The 22,616-nt window shown below is 42.3% G+C and overlaps 1 protein-coding gene across 2 annotated transcripts in view; it reads left to right on the plus strand.

The window, feature by feature from the left end:
- The window catches only part of JADE1 (jade family PHD finger 1), a 59,118-nt gene that overhangs the window by 8,741 nt on the left and 27,761 nt on the right, over positions 1-22,616 (plus strand). For both annotated transcript variants that reach the window (XM_080796115.1, XM_080796116.1), the window contains exons 2-3: positions 9,232-9,309; positions 20,741-20,826. In XM_080796115.1, the coding sequence (XP_080652241.1) occupies positions 9,258-9,309; positions 20,741-20,826 (138 nt within the window). In that variant the 5' untranslated portion in view covers positions 9,232-9,257. The remainder of the gene's footprint in view (positions 1-9,231; positions 9,310-20,740; positions 20,827-22,616) is intronic.

Below are 22,616 nucleotides of genomic sequence, written 5' to 3' on the forward strand. Positions count from 1 at the left end.
AAATTAGGAAAAGTGGTTTAAATGATCTCTGAAATGTTTTTTAATGCTATAGCCATTTTATGGGTTTCTTTTTGGGAAGATTTCCTGTAAACCCAGTCCATGGGTGAGACTCTTTTCAGCCTTAAACTCAGAGTACTTTTCGAGACCTTGTTGCTGGGTTTTGAGACCAACTTTATGTGTCAGTGATCATAATAACAAGACTTGTACAATTGTGATAATGTTTGTTCTCACATGGAACTCAGATGATGTGTAAATGCTGTTTTTGTTCAGTGTGCTATCCAGGTCTTCTAATATACAACATTGGGAGTCCTTTATTTTTTTATTTTTATTTTTTTTCCCCTTTTCAACAGTACTTTAACAATTTTTGGTGATTTAACATTGTTAGTGGTAACTGATAGTTTCTGACAACCGGCTATAATCAAGGAACAAAGTCCTCAAAACAGTTGCATTTCGATCTGTGCACAGTGTTAATTGTCTTTAGCTTGTTGAGTCTGGTTTCTGCAGAAGCTGCTTTGTATATCCTGTATAAGAACATCTGGTTTAAGCATTTAAAAATCTTTTAAAATTACCCTGTAGACACTTTGCATTTATTGACTTATTCTTACGTGGGCAGAGTGAGGGTTTGTAGACTCCTTTCTATCCTTACCCTCACCTTGGTTCATGTAGAAGTATCTTCTGTTACCATTTGGTTTTTCTAAAAGTGTTGTCTACCTTCAGGGGACTTTTAGACTTTGAGCTGGTGTGTGTATGTGTGTTATATAAATTGGAATCTGGTGTGTGTGTGTGTGTGTGTATATGTTACATAAGTTAGAATTTGGGGTGTGTGTGTCTGTGTATGTATGTTATATAAATTAGAATTTGGTTCGGAAACCCCAGGGTAGACTGGAACACAACTTCTGATTTCAGTAAATATTTTATAAAAAAACAACAACAACCTTTTAGTTTTCCCTGGTTAATTGTCAAAAAAATGTGTGTAAAGAGGGTTAGGGCATATGGGGCAAATAGGCTTTATCTCATGAATTCTGACTGGTGGTAGCACTGTGTTAAGAAGGATTCTGAAGTCATGTCTGGTCTTGTGGAAAAGAATGACCTAATTTATTAATGCCTGTCATGGGTGGAGGAAATGGCCTGTTTGGTAGCCATCTCTGGAATGTAGCTTTTTTTATTTTTATTTTTTTCCAAAATAGTAGTACTCTTGCAATGGCTAGGAAGTGGAAAGTTTATTCTTTAAAGGTAGTTTAAACCCTAGTTTTCCTGTCTAAGTTAATTTTTTCTATTCTTATTGCATATATTTTAGTGACCTGCTACTGGTAATGGCTGTTCTTACGTGTTTTGAAAACTTTTGCTTTTAAGTAAATAATGAGTGGGTGATAATAGCATTTTATGGTATTACCCTGTTACCTTTTCTCCTTTTTTCCTTCTGTACTACTGTTCCATCAAATATTCTTTAGAAGGCAGACATAAATAAGCTTTTGGTATCTCATAGTTTATTAGTGGCTGCTTCTTTTAAACTTGGTGCTTCATATGGGACTCAGAAGTTGTGCTCCCAGGGTCTTGTATTTATGATTAGGAGCAGGGAAGAAAGGTGTTTGATTTTAACTCTTTACTATTACTTAATGTTTACTATTATTATAAATATCGGATAGTATCATGGTTAAGCAATTAAAGTCATATAAAAGGTCAGAAAGGAATAAAAGTTCTCATCCCATTCTATCTGAACACTTTGGTCACATTTCTCAGAGATAAATAGGATTAATAATATCCTTTATATTCTTACAGAAATTTTCCATGAATATGCAATTGTTGTGTGTATATATTCTCTTCCTCTATCCTTTGTATGTGTAAAAGGACCTATATTTCAGGTTTTTCTTCCTCCCTTATGGTTTGCTTTTGTTTAATATCTTTGGCATCTTTCTATATCTGAGCATATAGATCTTTATTTTTAAAATTTTATTTATTTATTTGAGAGAGACAGACAGAAATAGGGGCAGAAAGCATGAGTGGGGAGGAGAGAAGCAGGCTCCCCGCTGAGCAGGGAGCCCGACCTTGGTCTCAATCCTAGGAGTCTGGGATCCTGACCTGAGCCGAGGCTCCTGCTGGGCATATAGATATAACAGAAGAGACTTTTGAGTAGTTAGAAGTAGGGATAGAAGCTCAAGATTGGAGGCCATGGTGGCCTATTGCCTTTATTGTTTGGATGTGAATTCCGTTATTCCCACGTCAAGGGAAGTTAAATAAATTCTAAATACAAATGATTGGAATGTTTTGTCATAGCTGCTCTTCAGTTGCTATCTCTAATTGAGTCAGTGATTACAGAAACCTGTGAGGGGTTTGATTGTTTTTAGAGCTCATAAGCAGGGATTGGATTATTTATAAATTTGGCGGATGGGAACTGCTTGTGATTTGTTTAGAACCACTCAAATTTGTAAATTGTTTAAAATCTTGAAAAAAAAATTTTTTTTTTTGACTTTTAAAGGCTGAGTTTACAAATAATTCATGAAGAATTTACAGTGAACTAAGGCGTTATAGCACTCAGGCTTTTATTAGTAATGTTTGTACGAATAAATACTTTAGTCATGATTATCTGGTCAGTTATAATCTTTTTTTGGGAAAGGTGGTTTTTTATTGCTAATATAAACTCCACTGAATATTTTCAAGTGTGACATACTCACAAAGGCTCTATAGTAGCTTAGGCAGCATTTTTTTAAACAGATTTTGATATATGACATTATAAAGGACATTTTTAAAAAGTTCCCATTTTAGGGGGTTTGAAATATTTGGACAAGGTTAAAACTTTAACACTTAAGATCTAAGCAGTTTGTCATTTACATCAAATATATGACTTTTTTTTTTTTTTAAACCAGATCTAACCCTTGCTTAAAGTGAGGAAGCTGGATTTGAGTTATAGTCACACTAGTATTTTTAGACTCTCAGTGAGCATATGAATTAGATAATGTTGCCTATTTGAAAACTTACGAGCAATTAATGTTGTCTTTAAAAACAGGTAAGAAACCAGCTGGATTTCTTTTACGTTCATTTGGGGAATAGAAGATTACTATCAAGTATAGATCATTATTGTATTTGGATACTTTGTTACACTGGGTATTGTGTATGCCACAGAAGTTAAGGTGACTTCTTAAGAAAATACAAGTTTTTTTTTAAAAATGGGGGTTATTCAGTAACTTAGGAATCAAAGTATCAATTACATAATGTTTAAAAATAATATCCAAATTGTATGAACTTATCGAACAGAAAGGAAGTAGCTCATTATAAAATACTTTTTATGTAACCATGAGTTGGTGTCTGAAAATATTCTCCTTTATATACATTTTTATATTACACATTTTCTGAATACATCTTTAAATATAGTACATTTAGGTATCAGATTAACTTTGACAGAAAATGGAAGGACACCAGTAAATTTAAAGATGGTATGATGGGGGTTCCTGGGTGGTGTAATTGAGTGTCTGACCCTTGGTTTTGGCTCAGGTCATGATCTCAGGGTCTTGAGATCAAGCCCCACAGTGGGTTCTGTGTTTAGTGGGAAGTCTGCTTGAGATTCTCTTTTCCTCTTCCCCTCCTGTTCATGCTTTCTCTCTCTCTCTCAAATAAGTAAATCTTTAAAAATAATATAACAAGAGTAACACCAGTTAAATGTCAATTAGATATTAAAGTGAAAGCATCTCAAATTCTGTAAAGCCAAGTGAGCATAAGATACACTTTGTATATGAGAACTCAGTCATTCATCCAATAGTTTATTTTCAAATACAGTATATTTATTTATTCATGAGAGACAGAGAGAGGGAGGCAGAGGGAGAAGCAGGCACCCTGTGGAGCAGGGACCCCAATGTGGGACTCGATCCCAGGACTCTGGGATGGTGACCTGAGCCGAAGGCAGATGCTTAACGGACTGAGCCACCCAGGCTTCCCCACTAGTTTATTTTAATACATAGCATTGCTTTAGGTGATAGCATAGAGAAGTCCTTACAGGTGTTCAATTGAGTACCTCCTAGAACTTCTTTAGAGTAAAATAAGAATGAGACATAATGGCTAATACTTTGAGGAAGAAACCTGACTTTCTACCTATGAACTGTAAGATAATTAAAATCACTAGGGTATAATCCTTACTATAACTGTAGACTTTATAGCCTGATAAATGGTCTTGTTATGCCACAGAGAGTAATTCTAGTAACTGGACAGTTTCTTTTCCTCAAATTGGACCCTCTTTCCCAGGAATAGCACTGAATAAACATCTTCAAATTCTTAATTATCTCATTCTTTTTTTAAACCCCTTCACTCCTTATCCCGGAAGTCATTCCTCATTCTTTATTCCTCAGAATCACATACCAGTCATGCCTCCCTGAACCACACCCAGGTCACTGAACTTGTTCACTCTTCAGTAATTCCTGAGCCACCTTGGGAATGGATTCCTTCAGCTAATGGCTGCTCTTAGCTTCCCGGCATGCTGATGTATTTCCCCCAATTTCAGTCTGAGGAATTTCAAGGTTTCAAGGTACCTTGCTGTCTCATTTATGTATGCCATGTCCCACTGTAATCCTTGAATGGCAGTCAAGTAACCTTTATAGCAGTTATCACAGTGAAGCCACTTGTCTAGTTTACTGTATCTTCTGGCCATTCCGTATCTTGTTCACCCTATCTTGGATATCCAACTCAATACAAATTTAATCGAATTAATATAGTAGTTAATCCACTTGTTTTAACCTGTGTGAAGAGAAGATTGAAGGAGAGTGGTTTGCATGTAATGTCCACAAGGATGGTCATATAAATAGTGCCTGTGCTTGGTGAGGAGTTGGTGCCTGGTTGTCTTGGCATGCCCCTGCCTGCAGTGGAGGTGCCTGAGGATTGGCACTGGATGCATCCAGCCAGGGTCTCTGGCTAGGGACCTCCTTTGACTTGGCCTTTCCAGACAATGTTATTATAATCAGGCTTCCTAGGTAGTCTTCCTCTCTTAGGACAAAGTCCCAAATTCCTAATAATTAGTATTTTTGTCTGCCTAGCTGTTCAGCTTCCCATGGCAAAGGGATACTCCAGGCTCTTGTAAATTGCGTCACCTTGAGTCACTTTTGATGAAACCAGGCAGAGTGGGTGAGGACTGAACCCACAGTTCTGGATGTGTTTTATTGTAGCTGTCCTGAGGCTCTTTTGTGCAGGACCCTCTCCGTGGTGTCTTATTTTCATATTTAATTAAAGAGGATCTCTGCTCTTTTTTTTTTTTTTTTTTTAAAGATTTTATTTATTTATTTGGCAGAGAGATCACAAGTAGGCAGAGAGGTAGGTAGAGAGGGGGAAGCAGGCTCCCCGTTGAGCAAAGAGCTGGATGCAGGGCTCCATCCCAGGACCCTGAGATCATGACCTGAGACGAAGGCAGAGGCTTAACCCACTGAGTCATGCAGGCGCCCCAAGGATCTCTGTTCTGAAGAACTCTATAAATTTCTAGAGACACACATATGGAACATTTAAGTGATCATACAAAGCAAGAATTGATTATTGAAGAAAATAACACATTGAAAAGCAGGGTGAAAAAGTTTTTAAAACAAGATGGAATGAGTGGTACAAAATGTAAGTGCTTGTAATTGGAATGGTAGACCATGCTTTGTGCTGAGGCCCCCAGAGGAGAAGAAGGGCAGAGAAGCCAGCGTTAGCAGAGGCTGAGAATGGAAAGAGGCCTGGCCCAGCAGAGGCAGGCCTAGCTGAGGGGGGGGGGATGTTAGGAGAGATGCTTGGGTAGAGTTGTGAGGGGCCAGGTGGCAGAAAACTTCTGAGTTTCTGGCTGGACTCATTTGTAAGTGTGCAGCAGATGGAGAGATTTGTATAAGGAATGACTTGATGTGGTCACCTATTAGAGAGGATTAATTTATTGTAATAATCAGAAGGGGTAAGAGATTGTAGGCACAGAGAAAGGGAGGTGCTTAAAGCTATACTGATATAGGTGTTTGAAGACAAATCGGTGAGGCAAAGTTAGGGGAACTTGAAAGAGTCCTACATTATGAATCAGTAAGGCTTGGCAATAGGATAAAAGGTAAAAAGGAAAGTGTATTAGTAAACAAATGAGCAAATAGTAAGATTCTGGTTATGAAGATGCTGTGCAGAGTAATATGGTATGTTACACGTATGTTGTCAGATATTACAGTGCTTTGCCCAGAATGTTGTGCTTCCACTTTTGGCTACCTCTCCTTACTCTTTAGGACTCTGCTCGGGGAATTTTCCCCTGACTCCATCAAGCTCTGTTCCTGCAGAGCCTTGTGCCTACCACTGTCAAGCACTAACCATGACTGAATTTTTATTGACTTGTCTGTCCTCAACCAGACCAGGAATTCCGTGAGGTCCGGAACAGTTCTTTTTCTCCAGCGCCTCCAAGTAGATTTGGTATTTACGTGTTCATGGGGTGCATTATACACTATTATATCTTCTTGTACTTTCTCTGAAGTGTTGTTTTAATTATTACTTACTACACTATCGTCTAGATAATAATCAGCCATGCCCTAAAGAGTCAGCAAAGGTAATGATGAGGCGGGCCCTCTGTTTCTCACACTGGCTTTTATTGGTCAGATGTTTGAAGCATACCACCACTGTATTGTGTATCTTGAAGATACTAATGTGTACTTTGATTTCTTGATACAGCAAGTAACCCCAGGTGAGATAAATCAGCATGATGTCGAGGTTTAAGTGTATTAGAGCAACAGAGGAGGAGATTCTGCCGGCACTAACCCCTGTTACTTTGCCAGGTTCCCTGGAGAAGTATAATATAGCATTCTCAACCTTCATTTCTCAACATCTTTCAGGGTGGATGAAAATGGAATGCGTTAGGAGGAATATACTATTTTTATTCTTCTTTTACTTGCATAATTTTGCTTGAGAGAGTGTTTATATATATGTGTTTAGGAGCATCATTCTATTTTGGCCAAATGCTGGCATTTTTCATTTAGTTGAACTGGGTGTTTTCTCTGGGAGTTGTGTTTGAAGGCTAGGAGGAAGACTTTTTGACTGAAAAGGATGCTAAGTTCTTTAAGCTCTTTTAAGGTAAATTTAAGTTGTCTGAGTCAATGGAGATGTGATCAGCACTGGTTTTCTTGTGTCTAGTCTGGGGTGGGAGCTGCATCTCTTTTGGGTCACATCACACCCTTTTTTTCTTTCTTTCTTTTTTTTTTTAAGATTTTATTTATTTATTTGACAGACACAGGAGAGAGGGAGCGCAAACAGGGGGAGTGGGAGAGGGAAAAGCAGGCTTCCTGCTGAGCAGGGAGGGTGTTGTGGGCTCCATCCCAGAACCCGAGAAAGGCGGACGCTTAATGACTGAGTCACACACGTGCCCCACACCCTTACTTTTAAGGAATTCCTCTTTAGGTAGCTCTTCCTTCGTTTGTTCCTTCCTTTTTAAAAGCTGCTTGGTGTAAATAGGCTTTTGGGGAGCTTGAAGCTGTTTTTAGGAAAAAGTGGTCTTTTGCTTTTTCCTCTTCTCCCTGTGCCTCCTGTTGGAAGGGAAACAGGGCTGCCCCCTCTGGAAGGTTGGAGGAGAGTTTAGCTGTCAGTAGTTGATGTTTTCAGCATGTGGTGACTGGGCAGGAAAGACAGTCCTTCCAAGTCGGGAGTTGGCGACAGGTGTTTGGTGTGGACGCTTCTGACTGGAATGGGCCTGCCCCAGGCCAAGTTATAGATTGCTGGGTTAGTTATGAGTGAATGGGGCTCTGCAGAAAGGGGATGGGTGGGTTCTAGGACTATGACCCCGTCCCCATGGTATGAAACCTTAGCATACAAGGTAGCCCATGACCCAGATCACAAGTCATGTCTGGGCTGCCACTTGGTAAATTGTTTTATTAATGGTTTTTGAAGAATCAGTTTGTGAACAGAAACCCACAAAGCTTAACTGGTGTCTCAGAAAGAAAATATAAAGTGTTGGAATTACAGATGAGGGGCCTAACATTTGAGTTAATCATATAGGTCTCTTTTGTAGGTGGGAACAGACTACAGTGTATGATGGGTTTCTGCCTTTTTTGGTCTGCTCTTAGTAGGTCCATTTAGAGTGGAGCTTTGGGTTTCTAATTTCTATCTTGTTCTAACACAGTGGTTCTCCACATTTTTAACCCACACTGTTCCTGTGCTCTGGGCTACGAGAAACATACCACATTCCAATGCTCTGATTCCCAATGAGGGGCATCTTGGGATGTACTTTTCTTGAGGGGCTGGGTGTGTACTTCTGACTTGAAAAGCCCTCCTCTCTCATCAGGAATCATTGCCCTGCAGTAAGATCAAGTTCCTAAAAATGCCAAGGGAATCAGTAATTTCAGTTTGGGAAAGCTTTTTGGATTTCTTTGGAGAGCTGCCTGTGCGAATATGACCAGGGAATCCATCTTTATAAGTTCATTGACTGGCTTTTAGTCTCAGGTCACTGTCTGCTAAGTAGAGTCTCTTAGCTGGTAATGCTGGAGGTCTGTAATCACCTGGAAGTAGTTAGCAGGCCAGGTGTCTGTCTGGCTAGGGTAGGTTGGACCAGGCTGTAAGGAGTTCAGTGAAGTAGAAATTGGTGTGAACTTAGGGGAGGAGCTGCTTAAACTTTTTTTGACTTCCTTTCCTCACGAGTAAAGGGGAGGGGGCTGGATCAGCTACTGTGTCTAGTTCCTTCCTGTTGGAGCTTTGAATGCCAGAGGGTTGGAGATGGCTGGAGGAGATAATTGCTTTCCTAATGCCCCATTTATTTTGTTCCTGCAACTCCAGGTTATTTGGCTTTTAGGATTATTTTAGCAAAATTTGCCTGAGAAGCATAATCATGCCCAGTGCAGTGTAAATATTCACACATTCAGGCACAACCTCATCCCCATCCTCCATATACACACGTAAAATATGAATCTGTCTGTAGTGGGGAAGCACTGTGCTCATTGCTTCGGGTTTCTTTCTGCTTTGCTTGCTGCCAGTCAGCTAAAAAGACTCCTGGAGTACTTGTAGTGATAATGTCACTGGAACTAGAGAGAAACGTGGCACCTTTAGGAGACCTACTGATTCATGACTTTGCCACCCCTCCCCCTCTTTCAACCTGTTCTGTTAAAGATTGCACCTAATTATGTATCTTTGGTCTTTTTGCTGTTTACAATTCAAATGCTACTTAAAGCCAATTGTTTGCTTTTGTATGCTGTAAATCCTGGGCTGCCATCTGAAGCACAACTTGATGATTGTGTGTTATCATCTTGGGTTAAGTGCTGTCTCATTGCTTTGCAGGCTGCCTGCTGTTTCCCGGGGAGATCATGAAACGAGGTCGCCTTCCCAGCAGCAGTGAGGATTCTGACGACAATGGCAGTAAGTCCTGCTTTGTTGTTCTTGGAGCCTACCCGGGTTTGGGTTGGTGTAAAAACATGATTTTTTAATGTAATGCTTTAAATAGCTGAGGCCCTTCGCATATCAGACAGGTCAGAGAAAGCCAAGGCCTCTTGAGTGTGAGACTGCTGGTCTGTAACCAAGTCTTTCTGGTAAGGTTGACTGCAGGCGGGCATTCCTCAGGCTTCCTGTTTGTTATCCAAGGATGAAAAGCCAGTTCCAAGAGTCACTGGTGTGTCTGTTTTTCCTAAACATCATTTATGGCACTTAGACTTGCTATTTATGAAGAGGGAACTTAATTGAAGCCAGTTAATTAGCAACTAGTTCAACCTGATACAGGGGTAGATTGAGTGTGATGTGAGAATATTAAGTATGGATTTTTAGTGAGGCAGGAGTCCATGCTCTTCACTTGACTTTTAACGTGACTGTATTTAATACTACTCCTGTCTGCATCTCTGCTCTCTGGCATTCTCGTATTTTCACAGTGCAGCTGAGAACCAGAAGTTGGCTTCCAGGCAGTCAAAATAAATGTCATACAGCTTCTGTGTATTGAGAAGCTAACATGCTACTCGAAGAACTCCTCTCAGATAACAAGGGAATTTTGTACCTAGCACAGTGCCTGAGCTCCAGCCTGTTGGCTTATGTTTTAGATTACAGATGAAACTTGGGAAACCTGCTTGCTCTGCTGCATGATGGGAAAGGTATTAGGCCTGCTTTCAAGGAACTCTGTCTTAGACATACATAAAATCCAGGTCTGACAGAAAGTCATTAGGGGAGTAATAGAGATGTCTTTTTGACGCTTGTTGGAAATGTACGTATATAGGCACAAATTCAGAGGACAGGAGGACCAGGGAAACACAGGATTGACATTTGGGCAGGTCCTGAAGGATGAAATAGTTTTTAGGCAAACAGGATTGTTTTCAGTTTTCTGGTCTGGAAGTCTTCAGCAGAGTAAAAGCTGTAAATTATAGACAGCAAGCCTTTGCTGCTAAAGGTGGCCACACTGACAGCCATGAGAAACCTTGAGGAGGAACCATGAAAACCAGAAGACCTCAAACACGGCATTCTGTAGGGGGCTTTGGGGACAGGTGTGGGGCAGTGGGATGTAGATTTGGTGGCTGTTGGAGGGGTGTCGGGTGTTTGGGGTACATGGAGTGGTAAGTTGTGACAAGATCATGAAAAGCTGGGTTTGGCGAGCTAGGGGATCAGGGACTTTGGGGGCAGATGGTAGGAGCTGCTGATGTTTGGCACAGGGGAAGAGTTAACTGGGTGAGGGAAGGAGAGGCATGGAGGTTTGGGGGCCCCAGAGAGCAGAGCTTCCCTTTAATTTCAGGGAGAGGTGTTGAGGGTCGGTGTCCAGGCACAGGCAGCTAAAACCTCTTGGGAGAGCCCTTGGGAGAGCCTTCTGAACTTCTTAGCGCTTGTCTGTACACAGCCCTCACTACCTGTTTTTTGCTCTGATGTTTACTTAGGCTTTTTACTCCTTGAGGCAAAAACATGCTGATATTTCTCTTCTACCCCCTGTGGTGCCTATCAAAGTGTCCTCAGGAGTCATAAGTACTCAATAAATGCTTGCTGTTTGCTTGAATACACAATTTTGTCCTACAGCAATTTTAAAAATGTCTTGCTTTTTAGGTTCAGAATTAATCAGAAGAAGGTTTCATGAATTACTTTCACATACTAATAATGCTGGATACAAGGCTTGGAGTCCTGTTTTAATATATTTTTTGGCATTGAGCAGCAGGTTTATGCTCACTGTGTTTGCTCTTGTTGCTGCTTCATCTCTTCCCTGAGAGAACTGGGTTAGAGGAGGTTCTCCTGGAGGCACCTGGCTGGCTCAGTCGGTAAGGCCTGCGACTTCTGCTCTCGGGGTTGTGAGTTTGAGCCCCACATTCGGTATAGAGATTACTAAAATCTTAAAGGGAAGAGAAGGTTCTCCTGGAGCATTCTCTTGGACTTAACAGCCTTCCCCTCTCTGGTCTAGAGCTGCCCAATAGGATGGAAATGTTCTTATCTGCTGTAATTGAGGAACTCTGGGTTTTAAGATGTTGTTTAGTTTTAACTAGTTAAAATGTACATTAAAAGAAGTTGCATGTGGCTAGTGACAACCATGTTGAACAGTGCAGTTCTGGACCATGGCCCAATCTACTCTTCCTCAGCTGCACAGAGGCTCCTGATAGCCCCAGAGGCCCTTGTATGGGTCTGTTTGAGCTGCCAGAGCAAACGGCCGCAGACTGGGTGGCTTAAGCAACAGGTAATTATTTTCTCACGGTTCTGGAAGTCTCAGATCAAGATGTCAGCAAGTCTGGTGTCTTCTGAGGCCTCTCTCCTTGGCTTGCCTTCTTATTGTGCCCTGACACGATCTTCTGAGCATGTGCATCCTTGGCATCTCTGCGTCTAAATGTCCTCTTAAGGATATCAGTGAGATAGGATCAGGGTCAACCCTAATGACCTCATTTTAGCTTAATCACCCCTTTAAAGGCTTTTATCCAAATGCAGTCACATTTTGAGGTACTGGGGCTTAGCCTCCAACATAAGAATTCTCTGCAGCCCTAGAAGACCAGGTGTTTCATCTAAATAGGGTTTTCCACCTAGAACTCTTGTTAGAACGGAAGGAGGAAAAGAGTGCCCGAGTTCACCAAAATGTGTCCATCAAAAGTCACCTTAATGGTTTGACAGCCATTTTCTACTTCCTCTTAGTACATTCCTGTCGGGGTGCCTGGGTGGCTCAGTGGGTTAAAGCCTCTGCCATTGGCTCAGGTCATGATTCCAGGGTCCTGGGATCGAGCCCCGCATCGGGCTCTCTGCTGGGCAGGGAGCCTGCTTCCCTTCCTCCCTCTCTGCCTGCCTCTCTGCCTACTTCTGATCTCTGTCTGTCAAATAAATAAATCTTTAAAAAAAAAAATACATTCCTGTCTGTGCTGGCCTCCCTGAAGAAGGTAGAGTCAGAGCATTAATATTATAGAGGGCTGGAGGGTTAAACTAGGTAGACCACAAAGCTGGGTTCTGTCCTGCTCAGGCTAGATGAGGAGATCACGACAGCGCTACTAGAAGATAGGTGGGCCATCCTTTTGTCATGTAGTTGGTTCAGTATAAAGTGTATGTTGATGCTCTAGTACTGGACTGTCGGTCCAGGCTTAATGATTTGGTAATTACGGTAGACGATATAGTAAACCAACAGGTCTCATTAAGAACCCTTGGAATGCCAAAGCTTATAAGAATACGTACATATCGATATTCCATGGTATCTCTGAGGGCAGTTGTTTCACAGCAGAGGCCTCTGGTACCAGTCGGCATATTTGTGTTAGAGCCCATCTTTTTGTGTAAGCCCATGGTGGTCTGATTGGGGTGCTCTCTGCCCTTGCCGTGCGGTCCCTAGAACCAGGCCCGCCCTCAGGGAAATCTGGGCACTTGGTAAGTTCTGATTGCAAGAAGGGTTGGGTGTGTGCAGTGGCTGCGCCCCAGCCTCTCCAGCCTGCAGCCCTGACAGAATTTTGGCAGCAGTTCCCAGCCCAATGCAGAACTTGTCCAAGTGGAGGAGAGGCAGCTGCAGACATCAGCGTGGGGCCACAACACCAGCCGCAGCCACGGCGGGGCCCTGCTGGCCTCTGGGCTGGAGTCCTTTGTTTTCTGGCCTGATCCAGGGGAATACCAGTGTGGTATTTACAGTTGGGGATGGATGGGCATTTTCTGTGCCAGTGCAAGCCCTCATCCAGCTGCAGTTGGAGTTGTTGAAGCGTTTCTCCAGGTGCCCTGTGGAGGGCTGGCCCTACAGTTAGACGAAATAGCATTGGGGTGTTCGCAGGCTGTGCCTGTTAATAGCTGGGCTCCTGGGACTGGGTGGCCCTCGCTAGGTTGAAGTTACATATTGTGCCAGGGTGTGGCCCCAGGAAACACACCCTTCATTTCCTGCTTCCCAGCCCAGGATCCTCTGTCCTTAGGAGTTTTGGCAAATGTGGGAATGGGATCCACCAGCTATTGTCAGTATTTCCAAAACCTGAAGGAGATTGCATTTTTATCTTCAGTAAAGCTGCAGAGGCTAATTAAAGCATTGAGTATCCTTTCTTTTGGCAGGAATTATGGATTGTTATCTCAGGCCAATTAACAGCTCTGATCACCATTCTTCTATTTTTTTTTTTTCCTGTAAAAGTAAGACAAGAATTAAATATTACTTAATGAATACTGTCCATTTGGCACACTTTTTTTTTTCTTTTCAAAATATGGGATTTTTGGCTGGAATAAGGGAGCCAAATGTAAATGATGTTTTTGGGTTTTTTGGGTTGTTTTTAAATGTGCCTCTCAGACACAGAGGGAAAGGAAAAAAAAATTATTTATTTATTTATTTATTTATTTATTATGAACAATGAGAGAAGTGTGCTGACACTTTATAAAGTTTTTCCTGAAGTTGTGAAGCAGGGCTTCCTTTTCCTGTTGAATTTCATAACTGTCAGGACTGTGTTGACTTCCCTGTGGGAAGGCCTGGAGAGTGTTGCTGGGGGTTTGGAAACCAGGTACCTTGTGGACCCTCTGGTCACCTAGTTTCCACACCTGTACTAGCCCTGAAACATGTCTTCTCCAGTTAGCAGCTGAGCTCTGCTCCATCACCTGTGATGATGAATGTGCAGAAAAAGTGCTGAGCAAAATTCAGACCTACTAATTTTGCATTTAGTAACTCAGGTTGGTGAGTGGTAAGCATAAAGTTATGTGAGGACTTTTGTTTTTCTCCAGCTTACAGCTAAACAATGAAGAGAGAACAAAATTTTAGTGGATGAAACATACTTCTGCTTTGTACCTCTTTATGTCTTGTTGCATTTAATGAGTTCCCTTCCATCTTTCAATAACTTGCTGTCATTTTCTTAATTCGATTGGCTGTGCTTGGTTACCTTCATGCAAGTCTTCAGTGGTTTCTCTTTTGCATGCTTCCACTTCCATTCATATTTGACTGTACTTTTAATTTGTTCTTTTCCCCCATCAGTTGCATCTTGTGACACTCAGGGATTGTGTAGGCATCTTGAAATGTAGGGGATTTTCGGTTCAAATATTGCAGAATGTGCACTGACACACAGAGATGGCTTTGCCTCTTTTCAAACCCAACGTGTGGCTTGGCTTTGAGAGGCAGAGCCAGCATCTTCTTGGGCTATAGGAGCGGTTAGCACAAAGTGATCTAGTCCATGGGCTAGTCTTCTGTAGCCATTGGACTTGGATGTCGGCAGGAGCGCTGGGTAAGTGAAACACGTGTGTGTCCATTGGTTGAGGGCACAAATATATTTATGTTGAAATATTCCAGAGCCAGTTTTTTGGATATATGCATGAAGCTCTTGTACGGAGCTAAGCTGTGCTGGGGTGGAGGAGAATGGGGGAAGTGTAGGGTCAGCCCCTGCAAGAAACAGCAATTATATTAGAGTCTTGTCTTCTATCATGCAATTAAAGCAAATGGTTAATAACTACATTAAATTTGCTTACTTTCCGGTGGGAGTTTCCACAGCCTTGCTTTATTTGCACAGGGCTGTCCCTAGCTTTGAAGTAATGCATAGGGGTGTATCTTGGATCTGTGCTTTTGTGACACCAGTTGCCCTGCCAGACTTAGGGACTCATTGGTCCCTAAGTGCCTTCCTTTGTTAAGTTGGTTTAACATTCCTGAAGACACCAGCATGTGATGTAGTGTCTAGAAGCAAAGCAGTGTTGGAGACCTAGGAGATTCAGTATTTGGTGAGTGGTGTGGTTCTTTCAGAGTTTGCATTTTGTGGTGGTGTCAGCACCCAGACCCCCATTCGTTCTGATTTCTGAACCTCTTGTGGGCTCCACAACCTGGCTTATCACACACGGGTTACCAGTGGAGTGTGTGCAGTAGGTAGTAGATTTACTCTTGAGGTTTTTCCTTATTTTAGATCTAGGGCAAGAAGCATGGCTATTTTTAATTTCAAAGGAGAATGTTCGAGATACCTGCCTAGTAGGACCCAAAAAACAGTTGAGTGCTCTGTGCACATACGGGGTCCATGCTCATGATGCTGTGATCTGTAAGCCTTTTATAACTTTGATTGTTACCCCACAGAGCTCTGTTTCAGTGGGAGTTTGGGGACATTAAAATAAGATGCTTTGTCTAATCATTCTTTCCAGTGTTTAACAGAGAATTGTTCTTAAATGGTGTACATGTCCAGAATTTTTAAAGTCACTTAAACTTGTCAGTAGAGTGGACTTTAAGTAATCCTGTTTTGTGTATAGACAGTGAAGTAATTTTAGACATCATTGCCAAATTTCTAGAGTTCCCAACTCCTCCTGAAAGCAACGAGAAAATAGAATTTTACTTGCTATATTCTTAGTTTAGTTTGCCATTAAATGTTAACATCCTGAAAACAAAAACAAAATGCAGTACCAACAAAGTGTGATCTTAGCACATGGTTTTTAAGAACTTACAGGTGTCTAGTGTTTTGCTGTAGCATGAATCACTATCTCCTGGTCCTTGTGGTATTTGAAATACTCTTGGTTCTGGGGTTTTTTTTTTTTTTCACCCGACATACTTAAAAAAAAGATTTCTGTAACTTAACTTTTTTTTTTTTTTTTTTAATTAAAAGGGGTTGCAAATTATTTTGCTTGAATAATACTCTGAGAGCTTCTTGACCACTTGAAGAGAGCATTGCTGTGGAAAGAACTGGTATAATACTGTCAAGACCTGAGTCTCTTGGCCTGTAGGCTTTCTGTGAATGTTTCTGTAGATGTTGTTGCATTCCTGTCAGGAGGCAGTGGCCCCAGCAAGTTGTTTTTAAATGCATTCTTTTTTTAGATTTTATTTATTTATTTGACAGAGAGCTAGAGATCACAAGTGGGCAGAGAGGCAGGCAGAGGGAGAGGGGGAAGCAGGCTCCCTGCGAGCAGAGAGCCCGATGCGGGGCTGACCATGACCAGAGCGGAAGGCAGAGGCTTAACCCACTGAGCCACCCAGGCGCCCCTTTAAATGCATTCTTGCTTTATTTTCCATGACCTCGTTTTCCCAGAACTCAAAAACACATCTTTTTTTTTTTTTTTTTTTTCCTTTAAACCTGTCTTCTAGGGGCACCTGGTTGGCTCAATCGGTTGAGTGTCTCTCTTGATCTTGGCTCAGGTCATGATCTCAGGGTTAATATCCATCTCTGAATTGGGCTCCTCACTCAGTGGGGAGTCTGCTTGAGACTCTCTCCAACCACCCTCCACTGCCCTGCTCGCTTGTGTTGTTTTTCTCTAAGATAAATAAATAGATCAGTCTTTAAGAACAAAGCAAAACCTATCTTCTAGTAAGTAAAACAGGTATATTCTTGGTGCCTGCCACCTTCAGTTTTTGAGTTACAGTGGTGGTGATTCTTGTTGAGCATGGCTCTTCTCAACAACACTATATTTTTTTCCACTTAAAATTTTTTTTTGAGAATCTGCTGTGTGCACGATACCAACTTAGGGATACTGTATGTTGTAAATAGTCACCTCTGTCTTGGACCTCATGGCTCTTGACAGTGCTTAAAAGCAAGTAAACCAGAAAAGGGATTACAAGTAACAAATACCTACTGTTGGACATGGAAGGATCCTCTAGTTCTCTATGCAGATTCTCACCTAGTTCAGCAGCAAAATCTAGGTTTTATGCAAATTACCTGTGTGAAGTAAAATACAGCATTATCTTTTCCTTTACTGTTAATGGATGATGGAAAATCATCACTTATTTTCTGCATGCATTTAAAGTATGCACTTTTGATACATTTTGAAATATTTATACCCATGAAATCATAACACTCAAGATAATCCTTCTCTCTTTTTCCTAATCAACCTCTGATCTACTTTGTCACATAGCTTAGTTGTTATCTTCCGGAGTTTTGCGTAAATGGAATAATGCAATATGTATTCTTTGTCTTTCATCACAGAATGATTCCAGCATCATGCTGTATGTATCATTAGCTCATTTTTTTTTTTCCTTATTGCTGGGTGGTACTCCATTGTATGCGTATACCATAATTTGGGTAGTAAATTGTATGGATACCACCGTATGTATGCTCATTCAATTTGTGGATATTTGGGTGATTACTGGCTTTTGGCTCTAAGGAACATCCCTTTTGTCAGTTAAAATTTAAATTTTGCCTTTTCGCCAGTCTTTCCCTTTCTTTTTTTTTTTTTTAAATGTTTTTTTAAAGATTTTATTTATTTATTTGACAGAGAAAGATCACAAGTAGGCAGAGAGGCAGGCAGAGAGAGGAGGAAGCAGGCTCCCTGCTGAGCAGAGAGCCTGATGCGGGACTCGATCCCAGGACCCTGAGATTATGACCTGAGCTGAAGGGAGAGGCTTAACCCACTGAGCCACCCAGGCACCCCTCAGTCTTTCCCTTTCTGCAAAGTGAGTTTAATAGATTACTTTTTCTCTCCTTCCTTTTGCATTAGTTAAATTAGAAGGAAGAGGGACAGACTATTTCTGGGTGGACCAGCATTTCCCTTGGATATTACTATTATCAGATACCAAATTTGGAGCATCTTTGGATTCCTGGTTATAAAAGCAAATGTGGCCCAGACATTTTCAAGAATATAAAAGCAGTCCTAGGAAAAGTTTCTAAGTGATTGCCATTACTTGGATTGTGTTCTTGGCCAGCAAAGCTGTGCACTTCCTGGAAATCTTATAAACTACCTGGGAGGGACTTCTGACAGATCCCCAAGAAGAGGCAAGAGTGACACAAAAACCAAGAATGAGCAAATTTGGGGGCACCTGGTTGGCTCAGTGAGAAGAGCATATGACTCTTGGGCTCCTAGTTGGCTCAGGGTCCTGGGAGTGAGCCCCTAGTCATGTCAGGCTCCCTGCTCAGGGGGGAGCTTCCCCCCCCCCATTTGTGCACTCTCTCTCAATCTCAAATAAATGAATAAAATATTTATAAAAAGAAGAGCATGCAATTTTGATCTTGGAGTCTTGAGTTTGAGCCCCACATTGGGTATAGAGATCACTTAAATAAAACGTTTTAAAAAAGTGAGCAAATTTATTTTCTGCTTTAACTCTGAAGGTATTTGACTGTAAAGACTCACCTCCCCTCACTCTATATTCATTTTTAAAGTATAGCAGTGGAATGATTCTTCTAAAATTTCTGGTTTTCTTATAATTATAATCCTTTTCCTAGTAATTCAAAGGAAAGGGGCCATGCCTTTTTGTCCTGTATCTTCTTTCCTCTCCACAAACAGTTGGGCACCCTTCTAGAGTTGTTGTTTGCACTCTTCTGTCTGTTCTCTTGGCCTGTGGGCTGGCCAGAGGAGGGCCCGCAGGACCAGAGGGTGAAAAGAGACCTGTCTGAAGACATGAACCATCTGCCTGCCTCTCCAGGTTCTTGAGTTGGCTTCTGTCTTTACTTTTTCCGATGATGACCGGACATAGAGCTTTTGCAAGTTGGGTTTGCACTCCTGTGTGCCCAGAATATTTCCTTCAATGTGGGAGTGAAACATTCTTACTGATTAGAGTCTAAAGAGACATACTTATTATTCTTTAAGGGGCACCTGTAGGAAATGTAATTCTGCTAACCTAACAGCAGTCAGTTGACCCAGGAAGAGCCTTCAGAACTGGTGATCAAGGGTACTACCCACATCTGTGTCAGAGGAGCCTGGAAATCTCCTTTAGTCTCCGTCATTGCAAATCTGATAATAGGCTTATGTGTAGAATCTGTTTCTTAATGTCTCCAAGGTCTTAAGGTGTTTTGATTCTGTGTCCCTCGTCTCTGGAATCCACAGAGATAAAAGCTTCCTACTTGAGTGGCAGATGATTTTATTGGTAGAAGGCAGTTCCTTTAGGTTTGGGCTTTTCTTTTGTGGAGGTTTGTTAATTTCTGGGAAACAGTACAGTATGTATTCAGGTTAGAGGTGAGTGATGAGGAAGTTCAGCACTTGCCAAGGGCAGTTGTGAGGGCTGTTTCAGCTCTCTGGTGGTGGTAAGGTACCCACAGACAGGAAGCCACTGCAGTTGACCAATAAAACAAGTGAGAGGAGGCAGAGGTGGAGGTGGGGAGAAGAGAGGCGGGGATTCTCAGGTATTGGTAGTTGCACTGAATATAACTCAGCCAATGGTTGGCTGTATCCTGAGTGAGGAGAGTCTAGGATGACTCCTAGATTTCTGAATTCTAGTAGAAATGGTAGTGGTATTTATCAGAGTAGAAATAGAAGAGGAATAACAGGTTTGGGTAAAATGTTGAGTCCAGTTTTTATCGTGTGGAGTTGATTGACCTAAAGAACCCCGAAGTTGATGTCTTATCTGAAGGTGAACGTGGACCTGGAGCTTGGCAGGGAGGTGAGAGTGGGAATGCGAGTTTGACAGTCTCCTGGGCACATTGGGAAGACCCAAGGGCAGGGATGACAGCCCCATGGGGAGAATACTTGGAGCAAGAAGGAGAAATGCTAATGTGTTCAGGATTCATAGAAGACTGAAGTTAGCACTGAGTCGATGCCAGGAAAGAGAATTCCCACCCAGGCTGAGGGAGCATCTCAAGCAGGATAGAGTTCATGCTGCAAAAGAGGTCTTAGGCCTGAGAGGGGCTTAGACATGGTGGCATTTAGGAGATATGGGTGCCCTGGTAGGGCTTCCGGATTCTGTGGCCTGGTGAGGGAGTGGCATTAGTTAGTTGTGGAAGAAAGGCACAGAAAAGACCCCGTTGGCATTTTTTTGGGCAAGGTGAGTAGGCAATTTTAAAAAGTTAATTGGCCATAGCACTTAGTCTGGTGCAGTCTGAGCTTCCCCATTTCAGGCCGTGCAAAGTTCTTATGTTTTGTGGAGTCAGAACTGTTTTTTAATGTTTTGTGGGGTGGCATTATGATTTAACATAATGATCTAGCATTTAGAAAGTTTATTGAAAACTCAAATGCTTTTCACATTGTATTTACCAATGTGAGAGACTTGGAACCTCTTGAAGTGCAGGCTTACAGATGAAGGCTCTGCACGGGTGATACTCTTAAAACGCCCCCCTCCTGTGTGCTGTTACCTGGGCTACACAGCGAGGACTGGAGGGATCTGGTTAGGCCTGCTCTGGAAAGTGTGTGGTTTAAGTACTGGGAGTGGAGGAGCATTGCTGCTTATGTTGTGGGGAGGCGCTGAGGTGAGCCTTGCTGAATTTGGTTAAAAAAGCTCCTGTGGGAGTGCCGGGGTGGCTGGCTCAGTTGGTTGAGGGTCTGCCTTCAGCTCAGGTTGTGATCCTGGGACCCTGGGATCAAGCCGGGGGCTGAGCAAGGCTTAGCAGGGAGTCTACTCTCTCCTGCCCCCACCCCTACTCTCCCGCCCCCACCCCTTCTCTCTGCTCCTGCCGGTGCCTGCTCGCTCACTTGCTCGCTCTCACTCGCTCTCTCTCAAATAAATAAAATCTTTAAAATAACCAAAACCCCATGAACACACAGTGATTTGTGTACTTTTAATTGTTCCTCTTTGGATATTTGTCTTTAGGCCTCTCAACTACTTGGTCCCAGAATTCCCGATCCCAGCACAGGAGAGGTTCCTGCTCCAGACATGAAGATCGAAAACCTTCAGAGGTATTTCCTGAATGATGGTGTGACTGTGCATGTCCTACCGTGTGCATGAGTACATGTGGTTGGCACACACCTGGTGGATTGATATTGATGTCTCTGCAATCGTGGGGAAGTTATCTAACTACTTTGGCCTCAGTTTTCAAATTTCTAAAATGGGGGTGACACGGGTGTTTGCCTCATAGGATTCTTGTGAGGATTAAGTGGGGTTAATACACAGACGTTAATACATACTAAGCACTTAAAAGAGTGCTCAGTAGTAAATGTTAGCTATTATTATTAATTATATTCTTTTTTTCCTTTTCTGTTTCATCTTCGCTGGCTCCCAACAACTTTTCCTCTGGCCAGGAGATCAGCGGGTTCGGCTGCTGCCAGTCCCTGCCAGCCTCAAGTTAGTTTTGGCCATGAATTTGTGGCTTATTTGGCAACAACCCATTGTAATTCTGGGAGTTTTGTTTCGGCGAGATTATGTTTAAGGCTTTTTTTTCCCTCTTTTTCGATTTGTTTTTCATCTTCTATTTTCCTGCTCCCCCATGTTTTGTTACCTACCTCCCTACCTATTATCTGTCTCTTTATTTAAAATTGCTTTTAGGTGCGTTTCTCTGCAGGCCTTTGTTGATTAGGGTCCTCTACCAGGCCTGAGATAGGTTTTATTTGACAACCTTGGCCAGGCTCTGAGGATTTGAATGATCGAAGAAAGGGCATTTTAGTTTATCACAGTTTTCAGGTGGGCAGGCTGTGGGGAGGAGGGCCTTAGGTTCAGCCCCTGGTTTTGTGTTGCCTCTTGAATAGATAGCTTCAGAGGCTGCCTCATCCCATAGCTGCAGAGCCGAGGCCTGTGCTCCACCAGCTCCTTCTTTTTCTGGGTCTGTAATGGGAGTGCTGAGAGGGTCGCTGTATTGAGGTTAGGCGTTGTTAGTTGTGGAATATCATTCTCCATGAGGAATCGTAGTAGAAAACCATCCCAGGAGACACTTAAACATTAGATCAAACCTTCATGGGAAGGTGGCTGTTTTATTGCCTTTGTTTTCCCAGGTCTTTGTCATTTTTAATCTGCAGTGCTCCCCTCCTTTCCTGTGGGATCTGAGTGGCTTTGCCTATCTTTATTTCTTAATTCTCTGTGCTGCCTCCACAACCAGTGTCCTCCCGTTCACGCTGTACTTCTGTTACTTCAGGACAATAGTGTGGGGGGTTCAGATGGGGGAGCTAGTACTGGGTCTGAGGGGCACCAGGCAGCAGGAGGCTGAGCGACATGGATGGCACCGGCCTTGTCCCTGACCCGTGTTTTGTTTTTTATTTTCCTTTTTTCCCCTAAATTCTGAGTTGAGCTCTTAGTTCAGACTACTTTACACATAGGTTAGCGCTAACATCGAATTCTGCCAGAGACTGGGGGATCTGTGTAGGGCATCTGTTCAGTTCTTGACTGTCCTCCGAGTCTTTCAGTAAAGGAAGGGTGGGTTGTCTTTTCTCGTATTGTTGCCGCAGTTTGATTTTCCTCCTCCTTTGGCTTACTCCCTTGTTTTTTACTTAAAAGACTTAGTTGGAATGTGTTTTTTAACTGATTTGCTTCCTAAAGATGTAGACTTGTGATTTTTGTTTTAAAGTACTTTTCTCTTGGGTGGGGAGAAGGGCATGGGTGATATGGGTCCTGTGCATCTGGGCTGGGCGCCTGCTTTGGGGGGCTCAGTGCTGCAGGGGAGCCTGACCTTGCTTGTGCTTTTGCAGACAGTGCACAGCCAGGTTATTGCTTGTTACTGGGACTTGAGAAACGAGAAGTGGCATAGGGGGGAAAAAGT

This window comes from Martes martes, assembly GCF_963455335.1.
Source record: "Martes martes genome assembly, chromosome: 2".
In the NCBI taxonomy this organism is placed as follows: domain Eukaryota; kingdom Metazoa; phylum Chordata; class Mammalia; order Carnivora; family Mustelidae; genus Martes; species Martes martes.